Raw genomic sequence first — 22,823 nt, forward strand, 5'->3', positions numbered from 1 at the left:
GTTCCTCTCTTATTGGAATGACCATGCTAAACGAAAGTTCAGTAATTGGAGGGCCCTGGGCCAAATCTAGCCCTCTGGGTGCTATTGCTCTATTTCAACTGCCAGCCCAAAAGAAAAAGGGGGAACAAAAAGGCATTGGCATTTGTAAAAAGACTAATGAGCAAGCTACTTCGGGTGGGTGGAAGTTGGAGGAAAGGGAATTCTTAGGTTTCATTTACTGAAAACATATTTTTTAAAATTTCTAGTTCTCATAGTTGTGGAGATGAGAACCATGTAAGAAATATTTGCAAGAGTCTGGATTCAGGGCCCAGTAAACAGATACCTTTTGCTTCCAATCCTGAAAGCCCAATCCTCATCCATACATTCCCTGTCAAAAATGTCAAATTTCTGCAAAAGCTCAAACTATCAGGTTCAAAACAAAAGCATGCAAGAGAGAGAACTTAATTTTTTTTAGAAGAGCAGAGGATTTCAGGCTTTTCAACTGTATAAGCCAGTAATGAGCATGCTTCCCAAGTGAGATTATTTGTTAAGTTAAAGAAAAAAGAAACTATGCCATGTTTTCTGTCTCAATGAAGCATGTCAAGCATTCTTACTTTGGACCGGCAGACATCACTGGGCAGCTCTCCTCTGTGCAGAAGTCTGTTATAGTCCCATAAAGCATGTTGATCTGGTTGAAGAAGTCCACAGCTGTTAAAAAAAAACGGGGGCGGGGGGGGGGGGAGAACAGTTTATTAACTAACTGCCAAACTGCCAGTGAACTGGAAATGGTGAAATCTATTAAACTGAATATTTAACCTGGATCTAGAAAATCCATCAGCAAAATCATAAGATTTGCATTGTCTTTGGACAAGCCATTCTTTCTTAACCTTGTTTATCTGTCCAGTGATACGATGGATACAAAATAAAGTGTTCTTGCATTCCCACACACCCTCCTCTCTTAACCTGTGCTGAACTGCTAGGTAAAAGAGAGATACAGAAGCCACCTGGCATGTTCCAAATATACCTGGCATGTGGCTGAATCCCTGTAGAAACAGGTGCAAGAAATCCTTCCTGCCTCTGCTGCCCTCACATATACTCCAAGTATTTTTATTTTCTTCTGCTTTCTCACTCTTAAAAGTACAGACCTATTGCAACAGCATTTCACCCTTGTGGATTTTCCATTTATTTTGATGCTTACAAAACCACTCAATGTGCTGCTTCAAAGCCAACTCTCATGGTGCCAATGGTTTACTTGAATATCAAGCCCAACTTGTCCTGAGCATGAGCACTCTTCTCTAGGAGCACTCATAAAGCAAAGCAACCTTTCATATGATCTCAAAGTAATTCTTTCACAGATAATACAGGTGATATTAAACAGATAATACCTCGTTATCTGTGGTCCCGGCACGCACAGTTTCGTGTATCCGTGGTTGAGCCATGTACACTCAGCCTCGTTCTCCACAGTTCCAAAAATAGTGAAAATTTGTCTATCCGTGGTTCCTAGAGGGCTGGAAATGACTTCTGATGTAATTTCCAGCCACCATTTAGCTGAACAGAGCCATTTTGTGGCTCTTCCTTAAAAAACAAAAAACACCCATTGATTTTTGCGGAAAATCAGCGGAATTGAGGAGGATTGCTGGACACTGGGAGAGCTTGGCAGAGTACATTATTGCTCTTATTTCTGCCTCCTCCCCCTTTTTAAAAAAAAACCTCCAGGAACCTAACCCCACAATTCCCATCCATTCGAGGTCTTGTTATCTGTGGTTTCATCATCTGCGGTTTTAGGCGGGAATGGAACCCTCCACGGATAACAAGGTCCACCTGTATGGAAGGCTGCTTTGTTTTACCAGTGCTTCTGAAGAATATCCACTCAAATGCTTTGAGCCTAACAATAAAAGATAATGTACTTTAGAAGTTTCCTGTGCTCTTACTACATCAGTGCCCTCCCTTCTTTCCTTAGTTAGCTTTATACGAACAATAAAGAAGCTACTCCAAAATATGACACAATCAAAGGGAGGATAGTGTTGGAGAAGGGAAAGTAGATCATCATATATTTAGTGTTGTTCCAGACTGTTTAACATTTAACTGTTTTGTTTCCAACTATATTTTAAATTTTATTATTTTTTAATTTTGTATTTCATGAAAGCTTCTATTTCATAAATAACTGTAAGATACTAACAATTTAAACACAATAATAAATGAATTAAATGGCAAGGATGTTCTTTCCTGGAGTTAACAGGTCTATTCTGATGCAGTGTCTGGTATCTCTATGTTAGTTATTTCAAAGTGTCATTTCTAGACTTGAACTTGAATAATGGCCTTTAAAACATGAACGGCTGTACAATAAGTCTTGTTTCTGTTCATCTGCAAACACAAAAGCACCACCACCAAGAGACTTGTGATCTTCCACACACAAGTTATGTTGGTGATATTTGGGAAGCCAAAGTAGACAATTTCAGTGCCACTGTTAAACTACTATTCAAAGGATCTCATTTCAATAAAACTATCATGGTTCTTCCATGTCCTTTAATTCTAGTTAAGAAACATATGAATTAGACATTTCCAAGTTCAGGTTTGTTTATTTCCACCCTGCTGTACTCCCCAAGTTTTCAAAAATAAACTAAATGTTCTGTTCTTCAAAGGATTAACACTTGCAGTGCTGGGATTAACACCCAAATGACATTTTTAAGCACTATAATATTATTCATTCATTCATTCATTCATTCATAGATTTGATATACCACCCAATCCACATGTTTCAGGGTGGTATACAAACAAGAACAGCATCTGAGATTTTAAAAACAAACAAAAAACACCAAAAAACAAATTAAAAGGGCAAATGCCTGGCAGAAAAAAAATTTATTTATTTATTTATTTATTTAATTCGATTTCTATACCGCCCTTCCAAAAATGGCTCAGGGCAGTTTACATAGAGAAATAACAAATAAATAAGATGGAACGCTGTCCCCAAAGGGCTCACAATCTAAAAAGAAACATAAGATAGACACCAGCAACAGTCACTGGAGGTACTGTGCTGGGGGTGGATAGGGCCAGTTACTCTCCCCCTGCTAAATAAAGAGAATCACCACGTTAAAAGGTGCCTCTTTGCCAAGTTAACAGGGGTTACATTGAATGTCTTCAATAAGGTTTTAAATGCTGAAAGGGAGGAAGCAGAATGAAGTGGTGGGGGGCGGGGGGAGAGAGAAGAGAATTCCAAAGTGAAGGGGCAACAACAGAGAAAGCCCTTCCTCAGGCTCTAGTACTATGGACCTCTCTGAGACCAGGGACCAAAAGAAGGGCAACCTGAAAAGATCTCACAGGACGGGACAGGACTGGCCGGGAAAGGCAGTCCTTCAGGTAAGCAGGAGCTAAGCCCTGAAGGGTTTTAAAGTTGAGAACCAGCAGTTTGAATTGGACCCGGAAGCAAATAGGTAACCAGTGCAGCGACCGCAAGAGAGGCATCACGCTATCATATCGCCTAGCATCCATAAGCAGGGAGGCCGCCGCATTCTGGACCAACTGAAATTTCCGGGTCATCTTCAAAAGGCAACCCCAGGCAAAGTGCATTACAGTAATCCAGATGAGAGATGACGAGGGCATGAGTTACCGTTGCCAGGGCCTGCTGGTTGAGACAGGGCCGCAACTGGAGGACCAGCCGAAGGCAGGCAAAGGCACCTCTGGCCACAGCCTTCACCTGCTGCATGAGCAGCAGCTGCGAGTCCATGAGGACCCCCAAGTCGCGGGCCACCTCCTTCAGGGGCAGCACAGACTCAGACTAGGCAACTGGCCAGATCGAGGAGTAAGCAAAAGCAACTCAGTCTTGGAGGGATTAAATCTGAGCTTGTTTTGCCCTATCCAGACCTGACAGCCTCCAGACACTGGGCAAGTACAGAAAATGACTGTGATACCGTAAGTACATGCCCGCATAACTCAAGGGAAATGATTTGTAAGGCTATACAGGAGTAGTCTCCTCTCTGCGGCCATGTTTACATGTCCCCACATTCACACAAACCAAGTTTAACAACAACAAATATTTATACACCGCTTTTCAACAAACATTTCCAAAGTGGTTTACATAGAGAAATAAACAAGATGGATCCCTGTCCCCAAAGGGCTCATAATCTAAAAGGAAACACAAGACAGACACCAGAAAGAGACACTGAAGGCACTGTGCTGGGGATTGATAGAGCCAGTTACTCTCCCCCTGCTAAACAAAGAGAATCACCACATTAAAAAGATGCCTCTTTGCCCAGTTAGCAGGGTTTTTTGTTTTTTTTAACAGATCTTGTAAACCCTTAACAAGATCTAAAAACTATAGATATTCAGTGACAAAGAAAGGAATTACGTGAGGAAGGGTAAGGTTTCTGTGAAAGGGGGAGAGTAACTGGCCCTATCCACACCCAGCACAGTACTTCCAGTGACTGTTGCTGGTGTGTGTCTTATGTTTCTTTTTAGAATGTGAGCCCTTTGGGGACAGGGAGCCATCTTATTTGTTATTTCTCTTTGTAAACCGCCCTGAGCCATTTTTGGAAGGGCGGTATAGAAATTGAATTAATAATAATAATAATAATAATAATAATAATAATAATAATAATAGGCATGTGGATAAAGGTGATCCGGTTGACATAGTATACTTGGAGTTCCGCAATGTTTTTGACCATGTTCCCCACCAAACTTAGCAGTCATGGAATAAGAAGACAGGTTTAATTGTGGATTGGTAACTGGTTGAAGGACAGGAAACAGTGGGTAGGAACAAACAGCAATTTCACATTTGAGTTCCTTCAAAACTCTTGGGTAAATGCCATCTGGCCCTGGTGATTTGTTGATTTTTAGTTTTTCAAGACAGATTAGAAATTCCTCTCGTCACCTCAAATTGGCCCAGTTCTTTAACCTCCAAGCCCGAGATGCTCAGTTCCAGAGCAGATATATGATCAGTATCCTCTGCCATGAAGACAGAGGCAAAGAATTCAGATGCACAGCAACATACAAGAGCAGTGTTCTCTCTATTTTTTTTTTCCAATCTGTATGAGGAATGAATTTTGTTCTGGGTAGCAGTATCAAGACAGTGTGTGCGCATGTGCATTCAGAATGGGGCCTTCCTGATTCAACCTGGGCGGAATCTAAAATTAACTGAGCGGACATCAAAAACGTGAGTGTGCACACATGTGCACGCCTTAGAGGGAACACTGTACAAGAGCAGGGAATAGAAGCAGAGTCTTAAAGCTGCACACCCATATCTTGTAGCATGGACAAAGAACTCACAGGAGGGAGAGGCTGATCAGAAAGTGTAAGGAATCAATGCTGATTTTATTCATTCAAAACATTTTAACTCCGCTTTGGGATTATAAACATTCCCAAGATATCTACATATGAGAAAGGATGGAGGGGAAATCCTGGCAAAGATAACAAGACCCAGGAGATTCAATGAATCTAGAACATAAGCTCCAGGGCTGGTTTCTAGCTCCTGGAAGGTCCATGGTTCATATCCACCTTCAACCACCAGTTCCAATACTTAAAAGACTGGTCCTATAATCTGTACTATATAGCCTGCCACAAACAGAAGAAGGGTGATCTTGGATCTGAAAAACTGCATTGAAATCTCTGTCAGTCAAAGCCATTTGGATGCTCTTGGGTGGCATTATTCCTAAGTTTTAATCCCCCACTTGCAAAACAGGGATATTGCTGGGAGGCTGAAAGTACTAAAAGACTGAAAAGCATTTTTGTGCACTGGAGCGCTATAGAAGGGCTGGTTTTAATAAAATAATCTTGCTGTCTTGACGTTTGCTTTAACTGCCTCATGACAGTCACTGAGATTAAAGGCAACATGTCAGATACTGTAGCAGCTTAATTTGGCAATTTATCCATCATAGAAAACATCATTTGATGGCTAGAGAGCTGAAAGATTATAGTGCCTTCAGAAAACTGAAGGTTATATGAAAGAGGTATTGTTGCCCATCGTCCGTACACTAATGCCACACTTCTAGAAAACAAGTTTTGCAGTTTTTTGTAGTGTCACCATCACCAAAAAAGCTCCCCACTACCTCTGCAGAAATCTGTTTGATCAGAGGCAACAGTAGGAAAAAATAAATGAGTGTGTATACCATGGATAATGAGGCTTCTGCCTTATCACTGTCTTCTCATTTTGAGAACTAGTGTCCAGGCTGAGAGGCAAGACTGCCAGTATTTGGCCCAAGATAATCAGAGCTGATTATATTAAGCTTGCAAATCAAGATAAAAGGGGTGGGAAGGAAGCAACAATATTCATACCAGGAATTTACCAAACCATAAAATGACATTTCTGCACAAAACGAAAGAGGTGCATTTTGAAAAAGCCATTAAAGAAAGAAATCTCAACATTTAATGTCTGAGGGGGAAGGAAACTTTTCACTTATGTGGCAACCGAGTATCTAAAGTGCTCCACATGCATTACCTCATCTTTACAACCTTCCCATATAGTAGCTCAGTATTATAATCCCCATATGGGGATCTGGATTGGGCTGAGAAAGATGGCTTATCTAAGTTCATCTAGCATGTTCATGACTATCCTAAGATGCACAATTTTTAGCAGGGTTGCCACCCAATTAAGACTTAAGTAAATTATTTATATGAATTGACTATTGATTAAATTGTATATGAGTTAAAAAAAAAAAGTCCTGAAGCAAACCTACTTTGCTTTTTTAAAATGGGCACATGGTGGTGCACATAGCAGGCGCTATCTTAGAAGAGGCATTCCCTTCTGCATGGAAGAGAACATAGGAAGCTGCCTTCTACCAAGTCAGACCATTGGTCCATCTAGCTCAGTACTGTCTACACAGACTGGCAGTGGCTTCTCCAAGGCTGCAGGCAGGAATCTCTCTCAGCTCTATCTTGGAGATGCCAAGGAGAGAACTTGGAACCTTCTGCATGGAAGTATACAGATACTCTTCCCACAGTGCCCCCATCCCCTAACAGGAATATCTTACTCACACATGTAGTCTCTCATTCAAATGCAAACCAGGGCAGATCCTGCTTAGCAAAGGGGACAAATAATGTTTGCTACCACAAGACCAGCTCTCCTCCCATAAAGAGGTATTCCCTTCAACGGAAGAAAAGGGGAATTGCCTCTTAAGATGTTGCTTGCCACCTGCAGCTTTTAATAAGCAATATTTTTAAACATTGCTGACTGAGTAATCAGGGTCACCTTTTTAGTAAGGAAATGTTAAAACAAACAAAAAAAGATTAATCTGATTAATGAATTAAATGCAGCAGCCCTAATTTTTAGGTCTCTTTATTCTAAGTATCCCCTCCAGTTTCTTGACAGAATGTTTTTCCATGGAAACAAGAGACTGCTTATTAACAACTGATGTCTTAATTCAGTTGGGGAAGGGCATGTCTGTACAGCCAAACAGCTGTAGCTGAAATCTGAGGGAGTCAAATTTTTCAGCTGTTATCAGCTTTCAATGTTTGGTAAAAGCAGGGATGACATTTTGTTCAAGAAGAACAGCTGAAATTTAAAGAAATTTAAAGAAAAAATCCCCAGAGAAGACAAGTCAGCCTCAAGACACTTTCACTGCTGTGTCTAATAAACGGTGCTGCCAAAACAGCAGTTCTACTTAAAAAATATCGAGAGTTGGTGCTGTATCAGACCTGGTAGCAACTTGTGACTCACCAAGCTGAATGCAGCCCACAACCCACATATTGCGACCCACTAGGTACTTGACATCCCCATTTTTCCAGTCCCAGGCAAGCAGCAAAACCAGAAAGTGTATCAAGCCCCTAGTAGACTACTTTCAGTCCAAGCTGTGTAGGTCTGTGTAGTATTAAGCAGCGGCTGACATCCAGAACAAGGAGCCGCATGCGGATTGAGTACTGTTACACTAACGGAAGAGGACAGCTTAGCTGTCTTTAAAGTGAGGATTGAGCAAGAGCACCATTGTGCAAAAGTTACCATTGAAGTAAGTGAGGTTTGCAGCAACTGCACAATTGTTTCATAACCGCAACATATTTGCACTAGCATAAAACTAATTTGGACCTCCAGCTCCAGACTTAGAACTACTAAATAGCACAAAAGTTTTGAGCTAGTGTAAAATCCTTCTAAGACACTTAATGTTGGAGCACGGAAGTAACTTGCCTAGTGAGCAAGAGGTTGCCGGTTCGAATCCCAGCTAGTATGTTTCCTAGACCGTGGGAAACACCTATATCGAGCAGCAGCAATATACGGAGATGCTGAGAAGCATCCTCTCATACTGCGTGGGAGATGGCAATGGTAAAAGAAGGGGAATCTTAACTCATTTACGTTGGGGTATGGAGAAAGGAGAGGGGAAGCTTTTTGGTTTCGGGTCAAAAGCAACTTCTGGTTTGCCTCGCCAAATTCCAAAGTGAACCTTAGATTATCACTAAGGTTCACCGCCAAGACCTGAGGTTCAGCCACTGAAGCATTACATTTGACTCCAGAAGCAGCCATAACTGCGGCTTCATGCTGATTTTCAAACCACAATCACAGAGGCGGCAGTGCAGACACACCCAAGGATGTGGCTACTCCACGCCTTAGGCACTTCTCGCTGGCAGCCAGTCAGAAAACCAGCCCTCCTGTCAGCTATGTGGCTATGCAGTTACCAGGTAACAGGGACGCCGCAACGGCCCATCCCGGACTTGTCAGCCTGTCAAGCTGCACAGTCGCTCAGGGGCATTCCCTCTTCCCACTCTGTCCCTTGCTTCCCACACTTGGCAAGCGGCAGGGAAAGGGCACAAGATGACAGGACAGGCACTAAGTGCTTTGCTCTGGAGAAGAAGGTGAGGATGTCTGTTCACAAAGACTGCAGGGCACCCCATCAGAGTGCCGGGAGAGGAGCAAATGGCTAGGGGTGGGAGGTACCCGGGGTAGAGTATAAAAAGGCAGACCCAAGCAGGGATTCTTGAGTAGCCAGGTTCCATTTTTTCACAGAAAGCTTGTGGAATGGGGGCCTAGCCCCTTCCACAGGTGGGGATATCTGCTCCCTAGTCTTGCTCATGAGAAGAACAGTCTGTGGGCACTAAATCCCAATGTATGAGGTGGTATTCTCTGTGTTTGAGAATGGCACTCTCCATGCTGGAGTCTTAGCCCATTATCCCATGGATCACTCTCTCATGAGAGCAGCAGACTAGATACCGAGCCAGGATGTTCTATGAAGGAAAGCCACGGGGATGGGTTCTTGGGCGAGTGCTGTCACAGTCTTGGTGACGGCTGCCAGACTGCTGTATAACCCTACACTCTGCCAGCCCACGTGGAGATGTGCACCTTTGCCTGTGGCCACAAAGGGCGGGCCCACTTTCCCGGAACTGCTGGAAACCGTGCCTCTCCTCTCCTAGGAATCCCTGTGCTGGGATATATGCATACGGCGCCATGCTGGCCTGGACCCAGGAATTTTGAATGAGTTTAAAGGTCCATGCCCAACCCCTGTGTCTCCACCGTCCACACAAACTGGTATGCCCTGAAAAATGGCCCCCTTGTGGGTGGGATAGCCAGCATGAGCAGGGCATCCCCTCTCCGGGTGGGGAGCAAATATTGTGGGGGGGGGGGGGCGGCTCCTGTCCAGGTTTAAGAGGCTGCCACAAGAAAGGATTCTGGAGCAGCCAAGCACACAGAGGTTGGGGAAGGGAGCACCAGCCCCTTCTTCCTTTGTAATGCCAATGGGTACAGACCCAGGGCAGGCAGCACCCGCTCAGGAGAGTGTCAGACCACTGGGGCTCTACATAGAGCCAGGTTGCTATGTAGAGGGAAGCCATGGGGAGGGGTACATTGGAGATGGCTTGCCTTGCCTTGGTGACTGCAGCCAAACTGCTGCAAAAACATCCCCCCCCCACCACCCACCCATGTGGAGATGTGTACCCTTGCCTGTGGCCCCGTGAGAGATGCATATGGTGCCACGCCAGGCCTGGGAAATTTGAACAGGTTTAAAGATCAGTTCCTAGAACTCGGTGTCTTCCCCGTCTACGCAAATGGCTTTGTGTGGAGGGGTGTTCTGGGAAGGGTTCAAAAGGCAGTCCCCAGCAGGGATTCCCAAGCAGCCAAATTCTATTCTTTTCACAGAAAGGTTAGGGAAGGGGGGCCCATGGAGGTGGTTCTTGTTCCCCAGGCTTACTCATGTTCAAGGCCAATCACCAGGGTCGGCAGTGGTAAGCTGAACTCTTTCTCCAAAGATATGGCCACCTGACTCAGGGCACACAGCTCAATCATGGGAGTGAAAGGCCATGGGGACGTCCCCACACAATTCATGAGAAGGACTATCAGAGGAAGAGGGGAGAGAATTCCTGGGACCAGTCAGAACAGATGCCAGATGACAAAACATCCCCATTTCTTGCTGTTCACCGCTAAAGGTAGATTTGCAGCTACCTAGATTTAAATGCAACAGTTATTTCAAATGACATATGCCGACAAGCTCTGGAAACAATTCACAGCGCTAAAGATGAAAAACACACACACACACACACACTCTTATCAGCTCATATCAATGTTCAAGAGTATGCAGGAATAAAAGGTCAGCTTACTTACTGTTCACTGCGACCCATTCATTTAGGTCTTCGCCATCCGGCAGCATAACAGCCATCCGCAGGTTGCCGCTTCCAAGAGTGGCCTCTGCATGTTTCAGCAGCTCATACTGGTGGGAGCCTTCAGGAATATTCTTCTTTGGTTTAAATGTTTTAGAAGAGCGGCTACCACTGCAAAAAGGGAGAAAAATATTTTTTCCCCAGAAAATCTTGTGCCTCATAAAATGGCTCCTCTCTCCTGAACTCATCTATATATTTATTTCTCATAGGCGTACCAGTCACTAATCCCATGTGTGGCAGCTCTTGCGAGAGTTCACTAGCAGCTGCTGGACTAGCGATGGGGATGAGGAGAAAACAGCCACCAGGATGAGGAGCCAGAGGCGGGCTGGCCGCCGGGAGCAGGCAGGAGGAGGAGACAGGCCAGCTTGAAAGCCGGCCAGAAACTGCAGCCGGGTCGGGGGGCGAAGCAGGCGGGGTGGGCCAGCAGAGGCGCAGATGCTCTGATCCCAGCCCAGCCCAGCTAGTTTAAATTATTTTCCCTCCACCATCAACATTAGTAATACAAATAAATAAATTTGCTGGTGGGAAGACATTAGTACTTAAAAAATGGGATGGGAAAGAAAGGTTAGAAGAGGCAGAAGATAATGTCCCCTTCACACACAGCCACAGCAGCATGGAAGTCACAGTCCCAGCCAGGATGCTGATTAAGCGGGAAAGATTCACACTGTCAGCCCAAGTCACTTACCTGTGACATTCACATGCAACCCACAGATATGTGGGTTTTTGTCTTGGGGAAGAGACTCCCATGCTGCTAAGGCTACATGTAAAGGAAGCCAAAATTCCAAAATAGAGAAGAGACAATGTTTCCAGGACAGAAAAGTGTGGGAATGCATGCAAAAAATTAGAGAGGGAAGTGGACAAATGGGAAAAGGAGAGAGGACTCCACTACAACACAGCAAACTCAACTAAAGAAAAAGGTAACTAATCTCAGAAGTTCAAAAAATGTCATGTGTAAGCTTCTATGTCTCATGTTTCAAAGATTTCCCTGAAGATATGACTTGAACTGTATTGCCTGTCTGTTTGTCTCTGCCTGTGCTTTTCATTCTGCATACTGAATTCTGGACACCCTACCATCTGAGTGTTCCTGAATAGGACTCTGAATTTTCACTCAGCTATGTGCATTTTTTAAAAATACTGGGAAGAATTTGTTGGACTATCAGGTCAACAACCTGGGGGTAAAAATGCAATTTTGGTTTGCAACTCACCCATCGTTCATGAAACACACACAGTTATATCAAAACAAGAAATGCCATGGTACTTTTAGAAACTAACTGGTTTATGGTTATATGGATTTTAAACCAGTCTGCATCATGCATCTGATAAAACAGGCTGCTTTATTTATTTCACCGATATTCCGTTGGGCAGCTTACGAGTGGCTCCTACTGAGGCAAATTCCCAGACAGGCACTGAAAAAGGATGAGACCAGCTTAGCTTTAATTAGGTAATAACATCATGTGCTTTCAGACCAGATCATCACATGTCTTCATGCTGTTGTTACAAAAGCTTACGTCAGTATTTCTTAAACTTTTTGAATTTGGGTACTCCTTCCAAACTTATTTAGCCATTGGTCCTACGCAGCCAAGTAGCAATAATCTGCTCCACAGGTGAGTGTCCAGAAGTCATGTGTACACAGTCTACTGCTGCAAGCAAGGATATGTGGACTGGGGTAATAATACTACACTGATGTTGGAAGAGGAATAAAACAGGATATCACTAGGTTCCTCCTAAAACTAAGCGAGAGGAAACATCTTGACAGAGCAGAAGCCCTTTCTGAGCCAAGCTTCCTTCTTCCTAAATCACACTGAGATAATGGGCAGTGGAGCTGCCTACAAATCCAATGTGGATCAGTGAGGGTCCTCTGCCAGGTACATTCAACACAACCAGGTTTTGGCTGGTGGGAAGAAGTGGGATACCTGCAAACAACTGCACACATCCATAGAGGGAAGCCCATCCAGAGCTTGAAAACCACTCGCTGAATCCACAATAAACCAATTAACCTAAAGCAGGCCACAACGCATTCTGCTGGCTGGTGTCAATCAAGAGCGCTACTATTCTGGTACAAGGCTTCATGGCACACTAAGAATGTGAGCTTATACTCTGGGTGCTGTCTGCAAGTATCAAAATGGGATCTCATGTCCAAAAGGACTGGGAATCAATTCTTTTTGCCACAAGGAAGGCAGGCTTGCATGCAACACTGCTGCTTTCACATAGATAAAATTACACTGGTTTTGACTTGACCAATACTTTGGTAGAAAACCTTCCAAATTAAGACAAAGCTATTGGTAATTCACAATAGGAAACATTCCCAAAGTCAATCTCCACTACCCTGCTTTTGGCACAAATTCTGGGTATGTGACTGCTTTGGGCAAATGCCCAATTTGTGGGCAGAGGCTAAACTGAGGCGCACTAACTATTCCTTACCATGCCCTGATTACTGGGTAATTGCTTATCAGCTCTAGAGCGTTGAAAGTCACATTTCCACTAGGCATACTAAGCTCTAGAGTTTTTGAGATTTATTCCTTCAGGTACAAGTGTACAGTATTAGAACCAGAGGAGATGGAATATGTCCATCTTAAGATGGAAGATATCCATAACTGTGGTGATTCTCTTTATTTAGCAGGGGGAGAGTCCCTCTCCACCCCCAGCACAGTACTTCCAGTGACTGTTGCTGGTGTCTATCTTATGTTTCTTTTTAGAATGTGAGCCCTTTGGGGATAGGGTTCCATCTTATTTGTTTGTTATTTCTCTGTGTAAACCACTCTGAGCCATTTTTGGAAGGGTGGTATAGAAATCAAACTAACAACAACAGCAACAACAACAGAAGGAATAGAACTGCCCAATGGAAGCAACATCAAGAACCTGGAAGAGAAAGAACATTACAAATACCTGGGCATTCTCCAGGCTGATAACATCGCACACACTGAAGTTAAAAAAAATTGGAAGTGAATACATCAGGAGAGTTAGAAAAATCCTCAAGTCCAAACTCAATGGCGAGAACACCATACAAGCCATAAACACCTGGGCTATACCAGTTATCAGTTACACTGCAGGAATAATAGACTGGACCCAGGCAGAGCTAGAGACGCTAGATCGTAAGACCAGGAAAATAATGGCCATCAATCATGCTCTGCACTCCCGCAGTGATGTAGATAAGCTATATCTCCCTCGTAGCTCAGGTGGAAGAGGAATGCTGCAAGTCCATCAAACAGTAGAGGAGGAGAAAAGAGGCCTTGAAGAATATATCAAGGACAGTGAAGAAGATACACTTCAAATGGTCAATAACGAGAAACTATTCAACACCAATGAAACAAAGCAGGCCTACAAGAAAGAACAAGTCAAGAACCGAGCAGAACAATGGAAAAAGAAGCCCCTGCATGGTCAATATTTGCACAATATAACTGGAAAATCAAACATCACCAAGACCTGACAATGGCTTAAGAATGGCAACTTGAAGAAAGAAACAGAGAGTTTAATATTGGCTGCACAAGAACAGGCATTAAGAACAAATACAATAAGAGCAAAAGTAGAAAAATCAAACACAAACAGCAAGTGCCGCCTTTGTAAAGAAGCAGATGAAACCGTGGACCACCTAATCAGCTGTTGTAAAAAGATCGCACAGACTGATTACAAACAAAGGCATGACAAGGTAGCAGGGATAATACACTGGAACATCTGCAAAAAATACAAGCTACCTGTAGCCAAAAATTTGGTGGGACCATAAAATTGAAAAAGTGATCGAAAATGAAGATGTAAAAATATTATGGGACTTCCAACTACAAACAGACAAACATCTGCCACATAATACACCAGATATAACTGTAGTCGAGAAGAAAGAAAAACAAATTAACATAATCGACATAGCAATACCAGGGGATAGCAGAATAGAAGAAAAAGAAATAGAAAAAACTACAAACTACAAAGATCTACAAATTGAAATGGAAAGGCTATGGCAGAAGAAGACCAAAATAATCCCAGTGGTAATTGGCGCCCTAGGGGCAATTCCAAAACAACTTGAAGAGCACCTCAACACCATAAGGGCCACAGAAATCACCATCAGCCAATTACAAAAAGCAACTTTACTGGGAACAGCTTATATTCTGCGACGATATCTATAATAATAACAGCAACAACAGTGGTAATAAAATTCAGCCATCCCAGGTCCTTGGGAAGGACTCGATGTCTGGATAAAACTAACCAGTCAATAACACCTATTTGACTGTGTAAAAAATAATAATAATAATAATCCAGACACTGGTGGACAGTCACTTGGGATAGTCTGAGATCAAAAGGAAGTAGCCTGGGCCTGTTGCAAAGTTGATTCAATTCTATTTCCATTTTGTTCTGTCCAGCAAAATAGCTTGAAATATACTTTGCATCTTTTGTCCAATAAATATAATTGCATCTACATAGTCCCTCTCATTTTGCGGCATCAAATACAGCTACCATCAGTTTACCTATTTTAAGTTGCAAACTCTCAAGTTAAAATAGGGTGTATCTTATGTTAATTAGGCACCATAAGATACACCCCTGTCCTCCTATAAATTACTTAACTACATTTAGATTGTGCAAGCTTTAGCATTCATTACTTATTACTAGGATACAAAGTAATTAAAAGATTGGGCTATCAACTTGCCAATGAATATATTAATTTCCTGTAGATTTGTACATTTCATTTCCTTTAGAAAGTATACTTCTAGTCACCTCTTTTCTTGGCAACTTGGCAGTAAAGCAGTATGCTAATTGCATCTTCTAACTTCTCTTTATTCGGAGGTGGCAAAAAGCAGGCACAAAATAGCATATATATTTTTTGGCTAGACATGTGAATAGTAATATTTTTCTGCTCTGGTTACATCTCCCCAGACTGTGCATGTAAAAATGGAATTTTGTTTAGTTTTAGTGGCTTCTGAAATAGGAAATTAACTGTTAAAACTAGGCCTTGACAAATTTTCTTTGAATCTAGGAACCAGTCCAAAAAAATTTAGGAGCCAGACAACTGACAAGACAAAATTACCAGACTTCATGACAGAGAGTGTAAGTGGGCTTCTCTTTTCCACCTTTACAAGTAACATTCTTGAACAGAAACAGAGCTGCTTGGGACAAATAAAGATTTGATTAAATAACTATGGTATACCTCTAAATATCCTAATGGAAGCCACGGTTAAATTTCTAGGCACTATCAAATTCTATTTTAAAGAAGTTAATTCTGTCATTTAAAATGGGGGGGGGGAGAAGTATTCCTTTTTCTTGGTAAAGTAGTACAACTAACACAAAGTTATTTAGCAAGTAGAATAGTAACACAATTATGTTGTCAGATCCAGAGCAAGTTTAAAATCTGCCTGATACCTAGAAATGGGTCCCTATAGAACAGGGGTTCCCAACTTGAGGTACTCCAGATGTTGATTAACTCCCGACATCCCCAGCCACAATAAATTGTAGCTGGGGAATGGGGATGATAGGAGTTCAGCAATATCTGGAGTACCACAGGTTGGGAATCCCTGCATAGAATATGACAAACTATAATGATATTTTCATTTGTCGTTAGCAAAGAACATAGCTATTTTTGCCTTCCTTCTACTTGACAAAGTCTTCTGCAACCCAAATGCTTGTATGCACCTTCATTAACAGATGCTGATCCAATTCAAAATAACCCGTCTTTTCCTTTATTCTGTGCCCCTCACTTGCAAAGGCATCCTTCCCAAGGAGTGAAATAAAAACTGCTTCATTCGGCCCAATCAGTGGTTTTCCATCATTTTCTTCGTGATCATTCTGAACAGTGCTATCAATGAAAGGCAAGTTATGCAAACTACTGTGGGAAAGTACTAATCTTTTATTTGTGTCCCTAAAAATACAGAGACAAACTTTAACAAGTCCGCTGGTGGGACTTCAAGATAGGTTATTGTAGGAGCGCAATTTGATACAACTAATCCCCTTAAAACAGCAAACACAACGTATTAAGCAAACTTAGGAGGGGCAGAATGGAAACCAGTCAACCACTGCACCTGAAACATAGGTTGTCTGGCTCAAAAACTATTAGTCAGGATGCATGCTTTTCATCTTCAAAGAGTCTTTTCAACCATATTAACCATATACAAAATATCTTTGGACAGTGCGCTATTATGCCTCATTTCTGTTTATATTAGGAACACGACTGGCAATTTTTGTTGGCATGATTTAATTACTTGAAATCTTCAAGTTATTATTATTTTTTATTATTATTTCTACATTTATATCCCACTCTTCCTCCAAGGAGCCCAGAACAGTGTACTACATACTTGAGTTTCTCTTTCACAACAACCCTGTGAAGTAGGTTAGGCTGAGGGAGAAGTGACTGGCCCAGAGTCACCCAGCTAGTTTCATGGCTGAATGGGGATTTGAACTTAGGTCTCCCCGGTTCTAGTCCAGCACTCTAACACCATGCACACCATGCTGGCTCTCATGTTAACAGTTCTATACCAAGGGGCAAACTATGTTAACCTGCACCTTATGAACAGAGTTATAACTGAAAGAGGATTGCCAGAAGACACTAAATAAATAACCTACTTTAGAGCTGGGCAAGCTCCACAATGATGTTGCGAGTCCCACCACTAACTATCTTGATCTTACCTGCAGTCACCACCAGCCATATCCTGCATCCAGTAGTCTGGGTAGCTACAAATGTCCAAATTTTGCCCCCCATCCCTTTAATTACATGTGCATGTACTCAATATCAATAACTGGTTATTACAGGAATGTTGTAGGGATTACCAAGATACTGTATGCATGTGAAATGCTTTGAACACCTAGGAAAGCCATTATACAAATGCTATGTACTATTACTAGTCAAGTACTAACAACGCATCTTTTAAAATATACTATTTTGAAACCAACAAGACACTTTAACGAAAGAAAACTTTATTTCTTTCTGCTGTTTGAGCAATGGAGAGCACTATCAAGCTCTCCAACCACACGATTATATCATCCAATCCTAATTCTACCGACTCTGGGTCCAGTGCTTTCAAAATCTAGCTACCACCCTACTGCTGCTACTGTATTGTCTCTGTATTCATTTCCCAAGGAATCTGTCAGTAGCTGAAAGGTGAAGGGAAGAGATGCTTTTGTAGCTTTTAAAAGAAGCACAATTTAACACTAGATCAGTTCAAACAGGCTATGTTTAGCTAGAACCAACATGGGCTATATCAATTTACTGCCATTGTCTCCAAACTACTTTCTTTAAAAGTCTAAACTCTCAAACTATACCACCAATATTTATGTTGGTTTTAGAATTTAGATTCTGTACTTCATGATACCACATACAAGGCAGCTCTGCTCCTACAATTATATCATCTCTCTCAGAATCTCTCAACAAAAAGATCTTTTCTTGTATAAAGAAAAATTAAAAATGGGTAAACGTAAAAACATAAGACATTTTGGTATGACACACCATCCTCAGCTAAGTAAAACAAATAAGTACAGATGTAAACCTTGATTCCCTAGCTGTTAAACTCCTTAGATGTGATAACACACAGTTCTATGACTGGCAGAGAGATAATGAAGGGGTGGGGAGAGAGAAGGGGGAAAACCTGAGAAGAATCAGGTGTTCCAAAATGTTTTATGTTTTTATGTTTACCAACTTCTAGGGGTTTTTTTTGTTTGCACAATAAAAGGTCTTTTTGTTGAGAGTTTGGAGTTAATATGTGCATTGCATTGCCACCATATCGACTTATTCATCACAAACTGTTAAAAGTTAGAAGGACCTTGGAAGTCTTCTACATTCAGTGTATGAAACGACAGAATCCCTGACAGATGGCCATCCAGCTTCTGTTTGAAAATATCTAGAGAAGGAAAGGCCACACTGCATGAGGTTGACTGTTCCGCTATTAATCTAAGGCTAAACAGTTCTGAAATCCAACTGAGGTGTTTAGAAAGTGTCTTGGGGAAAACAAGGTATCAACTCCAGTTACTTTCTGGGCATTTAGAGCCCAACACACCTCAGAGACCATCCCACTCTTTTAGATCAGTCAAGAACTTCATTGCATGTAGTCTGAACAGCAGAAAAGACTCCTCTGAATTTGAAATCTTTGTTGAGCTCTGTATGGGACTAGCTGCCAAAAACTGAATGTTTTTCCCTCTTCCACTGCTGAGCACAATGTTTATTATATCTTTGTAAAGAGGCATGAACATCTCACAGTTCCTATATTACAAGCAACCCACAATGACACATTTCCTTCCTTCCTGAAGGCTTCTCTTCCCCTGCTTAGTTAAAATCACCAGATCAAAAGTGGGTTAAAACAAGTATTTAAGGTACCAGAAGCCATCTTCACAAGACCCAGCATCTCTTGGGAGATTGAAAAGCAAGCAAGCAAGCACGGCTTTTGCATCTTGGTCTTTTTACTCCAAAGAATCTGAACTGTGGTAGAGGTAAACACTACCCTCTCCTACGGGATGATGATAACCTACTAGAGGTTAAGTATGATGAAATCTCAGGACCAACTCCAAATGTTTAGAAAAAATCTCTTGCATCTAAATGATCAGTTGCTTAGCTTAAACACTTTTTAAAAATAAACCTTCACCATAACACATAGGAACATAGAAAGCTGCCATACACCATATACAAAGTCAGACCATTGGTCTATCTAGCTCAATATTGTTTTCACAGACAGGCAGCAGCTTCTCCAAGGTTGCAGGCAGGAATCTCTCTCAGCCCTATCTTGGAGATGCTGCCAGGGAGGGAACTTGGAACCTTCTGCTCTTCTCAGAGTGGCTCCATCCCCTGAGGGGAGTATCTTACAGTGCTCACACTTCTAGTCTCCCATTCATATGCAACCAGGGTTTTTAGTTTAGAAAAAAAGACGACTGCGGGGAGACATGATAGAGGTCTATAAAATCATGCATGGCGTGGAGAAAGTGGAGAGAGAGAGATTCTTTTCCCTCTCACACAACACTAGAACCAGGGGTCACTCCATGAAATTGATTGCCAGGAGGTCTAGGACCAACAAACAGAAGTACTTTTTCACACAACACGTGATCCACTTGTGGAACTCTCTGCCACAGGATGTGGTAACGGCCAACAACCTGGATGGCTTTAAGAGGGGTTTGGATGACTTCATGGAGGAGAGGTCTATCAATGGCTACTAGTCGGAGGGCTGTGGGCCACCTCCAGCTTCAAGGGTGTGCCTCTGAGTACCAGTTGCAGGGGAACAATGGCAGGAGAGAGGGCACGCCCTCAACTCCTGCCTGTGGCTTCCAGTGGCATCTGGTGGGCCACTGTGCGAAACAGTATGCTGGACTAGATGGGCCTTGAGCCTGATCCAGCAGGGCTGTTCTTATGTTCTTATGTTACCCTGCTTAGCTAAGGGGACAAGACATGCTTGCTACCACAAGACCAGCTCTCCTCTCAACACATAACACAGCTCTCCTCTCTTAACACATAACACACTTGTATTAAAATACACCAAGGCTTTGCAATTCCCAGGTGCCAGCTCGTTATGGCACCTTCAAATTTAAGTGTGACACCTGAGCCAGGGGATGGACAGACGGATGCAACCAGGACAACAACTGAGAAAGGAACATTGGACTTACTGTGAAGGGTTCTTTTCCCCTATGACTGGAGTTCCTCAGCATGGGTTGTGGACTGAGCATGCTCAAGACAGGGCCGGATTATGCGTTACTAGCTTCCTGGGCCAGGAGGCACCATAGCCCCAGTTTCAGGGCTGTAGTATAGAGTGTGGCATATGTAGAAAGAGAGAGACAGCCTAGGAAGGCAACATGTTAACAAGAGAACATAGAAGTATATACTAACACTGTAATACCCTGAAACCTGTTGCCACCCAAAAACCGGTAGACTTCCCAAACCAGAAAAGCCATATATACATCTGCGGGTGGGCCTGATGAGTCCCAGTCATGGGAAAAAGATGCCTTCACAGTAAGTCCAATGTCCCTTTTAGCCCTGTTCTGGAGCTCATCAGAATGGGACATGGCAAAGCAGTCTGAGGAAGGGGATGGGAAGGATGTATACTCTAGACTACCTGTTGTAAGAGTCAACAGCCAAAGGCTGTTTGGGGTGAGAGAAGGAGGCTATTTTGTAATGCCAAATGAAGCAAGTAACAGGAGACCATGTAGCTGCTTTACAGATATCTATCAGAGGGGTGTGTGCTGAAGAGGCCGCCGAGGTAGCTGAGCTGAGTGGAATACTGTTCCCTTTGAAGCGTGCGCATACTCACAAGTGTTTGGATGTCCGCTCAGTTCATTTTAGATCCCGCTCAGGTTGAATTGGGAAGACCCCATTCTGAATGCACATGCACACACACTCCTTTGATACTGCCGCCCAGAACAAAACTCATTCCACACAGAGATGGAAAAAATTAGAGGGATCACTGGAGTAAATGTGCCATAATTCTGGTAGGGACTGGTAAATGAAGGGTTTCACATGTCAGGAGGATGCACGGCATGATCCATCTAGAGTACCCTTGGAGACCTTGGAGCCTAGTGAAGAGGACTGGAATGAAACAGAGAGTCAGATATGCAGAATTCTCTGGTGAAACGGATAGATTGGCAGAGCCCTGTGGACATTAAGAGTGTGCCATGCCATTTCCCTAGAATGGGATGGTGATAGACAGAAGGAGGGTAGTACTACGTCCTGAGAGAGGTGAAAGAAAGAGCTAAGCTTAGGAATGAAGGTGGGATCAAGCTTAAAGACTATGGAGTCTGGTTGGAAGATGCAGAGCTCTTTCCTAACCAAGAGGGCACCCGGTTCAGATACTCTACAAGCGGACGTGATGGCTACCAGGAACAGGATCTTGTAGGATAGATCCTGAGGCAGAGGACAAGGGTTCACTGGGCGGTTGGGTGAGTGCGTTCAGGACCTTGTTCAGTTTCCTCGATGGGAACCTGTGAACAGGAGGGGGGACAGATTGGATGTCCCCTTGAGGAATCTTGCAACGTGTGGGTGAAATGTGGACAACTCAGGAGACGACAAGTCCAGAACTTACACCAGGGTGGAGGTCTGGTGTTTCTGGGTGCTAAGGCAGAGCTGCAACTCAAGCCCAGACTGGAAGAAAACCAGGACCTTGGGAACTCCCACTAAGATAGGGTCAGTGTGTTTTCTAAGTGTCCATTGAGAGAAGGCTGCCCATGTGGCCTAGTCAATGTGATTGGTGGCCAGGCGACTGGAAGCCAGAATAGTATCTTAGACTTGCGGGGAATAGCCCTGAGTGTTTAGCTTTGCACGCTCAACCTCCAGGCGCAGAGTTGGAGCTCTGGGTCCAGGTAAAGGAAGGAACCTTGTGAGAGGAGGTACCTTCAGAGGTGGGTGGACTGACAAAGACACTAGTTCAGAAAACCAGGCTCTCTGGAGCCAGTGAGGAGATGCAAGGATCAGCTCTGCTTGTTCTATTATGAGATTTCTGAGAAACCTTGGGAGGATGGCTGTTGGAGGAAAGGCATAGAGTAGGTTCTGTGGCCAGGGAGCTGTGAGGGCCTCAGTCGCTTCTGCCAGGAGAGACTGGAACCTGGTTTGTTTGGGATGTGAAGAGGTCCACTTCTGGCTGGCCCAAGTGTGACATCAGTGGGCAGAAGATGTCCAGGTGAAGGCTCCACTCCCCTGGGTCCACTGTGCGCCAGCTGAGCCAGTCAACTTGAAGGATGTCAGCCCCACTGAGGTGTTCTGCTGTGCCTGATGCTAGATGGTTTTCCGCTCACTGGAAGAGATCAGATTCCAGGGGTATCACAGGAGGGATAAGGACTATTGGTTGCATATGTAGGTGCTTGGGTGGAGGTGGTTGGTCCTCAGAGGAGGATGTGTGGCACACCCTCATTTTGCGTCTCGTTTCCCTTCTTGCGAATGGTACAAAAAAGCCCCATTTTGAAGTGGAATGGCCTCCCTCCTGGGGCTGGAGTCAGGAGAGGAGGAAGACATTCGCCCAGCAGTATGTCTGTGTCTGATAGGTGGCCCTGTCGGGAGAGCAGGGGCAATCAGCTGTGGTACCACAGGGCCAGGGAGGGAGGAGTAGCATATCACCTTGCATTCCTTCACAATAAAATCCCTTAACCAGTCAGCAACGTCTGGGGTAAACGGAATCATCGGTCCCCAAGGAAGAACATTGGTACTTACATCAACAACTGCTGTGCTGGCAGATCTCGGGACACTGGAAGGGCGCCCTCTGGCTTCTCCACTGCTTCCTCACAAGATGGGGCACCGCCAGCAGAATCCATAGGAAACGTGGTGCAAATTGTCCCGGGTGGGATAGGGTGCATTTGGTACAGGGAGAATGCCTGGGCCAGCCGGTTCCCCCTCCGCCACA

At 43.5% G+C, this 22,823-nt stretch overlaps 1 protein-coding gene across 2 annotated transcripts in view; it reads right to left on the reverse strand.

Annotated features, from left to right (window-relative positions):
- The window catches only part of MOB1B (MOB kinase activator 1B), a 61,437-nt gene that overhangs the window by 14,838 nt on the left and 23,776 nt on the right, over positions 1–22,823 (reverse strand). For both annotated transcript variants that reach the window (XM_053252177.1, XM_053252178.1), the window contains exons 2-3: positions 10,490–10,656; positions 594–687 (exon numbers count right to left, since the gene is read on the reverse strand). In XM_053252177.1, the coding sequence (XP_053108152.1) occupies positions 594–687; positions 10,490–10,656 (261 nt within the window). The remainder of the gene's footprint in view (positions 1–593; positions 688–10,489; positions 10,657–22,823) is intronic.

Source organism: Hemicordylus capensis, chromosome 5, assembly GCF_027244095.1.
Source record: "Hemicordylus capensis ecotype Gifberg chromosome 5, rHemCap1.1.pri, whole genome shotgun sequence".
Classification (NCBI taxonomy): Eukaryota; Metazoa; Chordata; class Lepidosauria; order Squamata; family Cordylidae; genus Hemicordylus; species Hemicordylus capensis.